The sequence below is a fragment of the Carassius carassius genome, chromosome 24 (genome assembly GCF_963082965.1).
Source record: "Carassius carassius chromosome 24, fCarCar2.1, whole genome shotgun sequence".
Classification (NCBI taxonomy): domain Eukaryota; kingdom Metazoa; phylum Chordata; class Actinopteri; order Cypriniformes; family Cyprinidae; genus Carassius; species Carassius carassius.
In genome coordinates this window covers 17,188,198-17,192,920 of record NC_081778.1, presented here as the reverse complement: position 1 = coordinate 17,192,920, position 4,723 = coordinate 17,188,198, and the positions used below count along the sequence as shown (strand labels likewise).

Below are 4,723 nucleotides of genomic sequence, written 5' to 3'. Positions count from 1 at the left end.
GTGAATTAACCATAAATAAATAACAATAATTCTCAGTCTTGAATACCTCTTTTTTTTGTTCTCTGATATGTGGATGGGTACATAAGGAATGTTTTGCTGTTTCAGTTCCAGCATAGTTAAAGGTTAAAAAAAGGTTAATCTGATGTTGCATAATCATTATTTGTTACAGCTTATCTGTTTCAACAATGTCTGATGCCAGATGACTAATGGACAGACTTATTTTGTGTTGTTATTTTTTCTTCTTCTATGATTTATTAAATCAAGAACATCAGCTCATGATACTAAAAGGTAATTTCATTAAAAAAGCGCATTAAACTGAAATTCCTCAATTAGTCAGTCGTGACAAATTGTACTTATTAACTGATTAACCAATGTCCTCCTCCTCCTCAGAGAGAGAGAGAGAGAGAGAGAATGTTTGTATTCAGTCGAAAGACCTAATGTAAAGATTTGCTAATAATCTTCTAAAAAGGATTATATTTGAAGATGCCATGTAAATTAATACAATTACAAGTAATTCTTATTGGCAGTGTTAAAACTTAGATATATTGCAGCACTTAAACTTCCATATTATTGGTATTAAGAGGTTCTATATTTTTGATCGGTTATCTGGTTTTGCTTATGTAAAGGCTTACAAGCAAAGAAAACAACTTTATTTTATTTTATTTGCAATTCGTCAATGCTCATAGAGGGTGCCAGGTAACAGTCAGCAGCAAAGAGTCTCTGATCTTTATCCAAAAACAGATTGTTTTGAGCATTATACCTGATTTGACCCAAGAATGTCACATCATATTTATCCACTGATGTGTGTCAGGGTGCTATGTGCTTTTCAGTATTTTGACAGAGCAAAGTAACAGGCCATTGGAAAACAAGAGTTCAACAGGCATGTTTTCACCTCGTGCCGCCACCTTGTGGGAGACATATGATTGTTGTTCAAGTGTGGTGACAGACTCAGGACCAGAAAGAGATGGAGTCTTGTTGAGGTGTGATACTCTGTGATTTAGGAGCTGTCTTGAGGGTACAACATGTGGTATAGCTGGTCGTTGAAGATACCAGCGTAGGTGCTGACAGCTTGAACTGTGTCTACATACAGGTTCCTTGATTAGGGACGGAAAGGCAAAATGTCAGAACAAAATGGACCATGAGTCATCATTTTCAAGAACTTAATTGGATTTGTTCAATTAAAAATGACAACTTGCTAAAATGTACTCACCCTTAGGACATCCAAGATGTAGATGCATTTGTTTCTTCATTGAAACAGATATCGAGACATTACGTCACTTGCTCATAATGGATCCTCAGTAGTGAATGGGTGCTGTCAGAATGGGAGTTGGTAAGCTGGTAAGAAACACCCAAATAATCCACAAATAATCAAAACTACTACAGTCCAGAAATTAACATCTTTTGTAGTGAAAAAGCTGTGCACTTCGCTTCACTTCTGGCCAAAAAAGTCCATAATCCATTATAACATTTCTTCCAGTGAAAAATTCCATTTCCTGTTGTCCTCTCACATTAAAATCCACCAACATTCTTGTTTATTAATATTCTGGACTGTTTTTGCTTTGAAACTCTACTTGATCTGTCCATATTTCTCTCCTTATTCAGACGAAATGACTTTTTCAATGAAGAAAGCAATATTATGAATAGAGGACTCTTATTTTAGCCAGAAGCAATGGTTTGAAGTGAAAAAATACCTTGATCTTTATTATAAACACTTCTTACAAACACATAGCTTTTCACTACACAAGACACCAATTGATGGACAGGATTTGTGAAGATTGTGGATTATTATGATGTTTTTATTAGCCATTTCGTCTCTCATTGTGACGGCACCCATTCACTGCAGAGGATCCATGTGTGACCAGAGGATATATTTATGTATTTTTCCAAATCTCTTTTGATGAATAAATAAACTTATCTATATCTTGGATGGCCTGATTGTGAGTATATTTTCAGAAAATTTTCATTATTGGGTGAACCATTTTGTTAAAATCTCATCATTGCCCATGTATTGTAATAGGAAGCTACAAATGTGCCTGTGTCTAAAAGCCCAGAAGCGAATGTTTGTAAGTACGGACTCAGGTAATGTATAAAATTAGATTTACTTGGCTTTCTCATCCAGTTTGTAGCCCTTGATGGTCTCTACATAGCCGCTGGCAGTGTCACTCTGGTCATAGTAGGACTTAAGTGTGTCCACCACAGTGGCAAGGGTTCCCTTCTCCTCCTCAACCTGCCTGGGCACGCGGAAGCTCTCTGCTCCTGCGGGGGCAAGCCAATGTTTGAGGGAGTGAGATGAGTTTAAAAACAAAAAATCATTCTTTATTTTCATGTTTCAGTGTCATTTTATGTTACTTAGCAGCAAAGAATATACAATAAAAATTATAAGTATGTTAATGAATGTATGTCTGTCTGTACGTAACCAGAGCGAGGACAGCAATGACAACTGTGACAACTAGTAGCTTGTTCATATGACAGGTATCTCTGAGTGATTTAATAAAACACAGTCAGATTACAGCAATACAAGTGTGCGATTATAAATGTGACCACAAGAAGGCATTATTTTATTTCTAATGCATGCAGTCACTTATTAAGTAATCATCAGTCTATAAAAAGCATGTACTGTATTTGCTGTTACACTAGATTATGCTTTTAGTTGATGAAGCACTTTTAATGGCATAAAAACAATTTTATATTTATTCATTTAAACGATAATTGGTTTTCTTAGTTTTTGTAAGACACTTACCATTTGGTCATTTAAAAAAAAGTTGGGAAAAAAATCATAATGTATAAGAAAACGGTATTTATTTTTTATTGTATTATATTTGCAATAACACTGAGGCTTCAAAAGATACGTAATTCAGCAATATTATCTGTACAGTCCTCTATACTGACTTCATGTGCACTTTAGGAATTCAGCAGGATTATGGATTCATAGGTGCTAAACATTCAAAAATCCTAAAATCTGTTGTAATATCTGAACATTTTTATAATGCCCTTTAACAGAAGAGAGAAAATATGGCTGTACTCACAGGTTTTCCTCTGTGGATGGGTTAGCATCAAAAACTCTTTGGTTTATCTTATATGTACAGATTTATTGATCAGATAACTCAAGTGCCAAAGTGCAATCGACTCAGATAAATGTTATGTGTGTGTGTGTGTGTGTATGGCTGTGCTTTTTGCTGGAGTTTGATGTTAGATAAGAAAGACCAAAATGAGATTACCTGTTAAATAGATATTGCTCTTCACACAAATAGACATACTGATTGATCACATTAAACAAGCTCACTGACTTTGATCAACTGATCAATCTGAGCTTTTAATGTGATAATACACTATAGAGTCTTTTATATTCTGTTCCTCATCCACCAGCAGACAGATAAATGCTCACAGGTTCTTCTTGTCTTTTGTAAATGAACTTCAACATATTTACAAATAAAGTCCTAAGTTTCACCATATAGTGAACATGACATACAACCATGTATGGTGACCTTTACTCAGAATTCATGCTCTGCATTTAACCCATCCAATGTGCACACACACAGCAGTGAACACACACATACACCATGAACACACACCCAGAGTAGCAGGCAGTCATCTTTATATCTATATTACATATCAGTTTGATGGGTTTGTTGGAAAATGTAAAAAAATATGTATAATGATAAATATTTTATATATGCACTATACTCTATATTATTGTGTAAGAGAGAAAATGAAAGAGATGCGTTATGCAATACACCCAGTCCCTTGAGCTGTATGGTGACACTATTGTCTTCTGTAGAGCTGCTTTATAGCTTAATCAAATTAATTTTATAACTGATGAAAGTTACACAATTATTGAACTGGACTGGATCAACAATAAACTCACTAAATGCTGATTAATGACCCTATGGCTTTATAGAGCTGCTTTACAGCATAGTTTTCAATGAATTAATTTTCAATAAATTAATAAGCTTGCAACATTGATGTTATTTACATTTACTTTTATTCCAACAGATTCTTGCAGATACTTTTACGGATCCTTTTATGCAAAGTAAAACAATAAAGATCCACCATAAAGAAGCAAATAAACACAGGAAGTGCTTTTAATACAAAGAGATTGTTCAGATGCATACAAGCTAGAGAGGGAGGGATTAAAGAAAAAGAAAGCAACATTTTTATTATTTAGAAAAAAACTAAAAAAAATTGTCCGGTGTAAAGGAAGAAGAAACTGTATGACACTTTGCCTGAGGATTGAGAACTGAGTCAATGATAGAAAAGAGAACCTTAGATTTATGGCAATTTTGAATTATAATGTCAGAGAAATATTTTGTTTTAGGAGCATTGACTGCTTTTTGAAAATTAGCCAATGCAGCCTGCAATGCTTAATAATTGATTTGAAACTTGAATTTCTTCCATTTTCGTTCAGCTTATCTACAACTCCGGCGGAGGGAAAGTGTGTGGTTATTTAACCAGGGCAATTTCAAAGGGGAACAGACACTAAAATACTGACAAAAGTAGAATTAAAAAGAGCAAAGTGATCATCCATGTCTAAGTTAGTCATGGGGTTCTCTAACAGATCAAAAGAGTAACTTTCTCTGTATAGTTGTACAAAGTTATTTATAGTAATAGCATTAAACGTGCAAGATGATCTGACAGCACCATGAGGTTTATAAAACCAAGCATGGATAGGGACAGTAAAAAGAAGAGGCTTATGATCAGAAAAGTTGAGGTCAGATATAGTCAT

General features: G+C 34.4%; 1 protein-coding gene across 1 annotated transcript; it reads right to left on the bottom strand.

The window, feature by feature from the left end:
• Window positions 1–644: 644 nt before the first annotated feature.
• LOC132103006 (apolipoprotein C-II-like) lies at window positions 645–2,341 on the bottom strand. The gene is made up of 2 exons (XM_059507788.1): window positions 2,103–2,341; window positions 645–1,094 (listed from the first exon to the last, which is right to left on the bottom strand). The coding sequence occupies exons 1-2, from the start codon at window positions 2,324–2,326 to the stop codon at window positions 998–1,000; spliced, it is 321 nt and encodes a 106-aa protein (XP_059363771.1). The 5' UTR covers window positions 2,327–2,341; the 3' UTR covers window positions 645–997.
• Window positions 2,342–4,723: the final 2,382 nt, after the last annotated feature.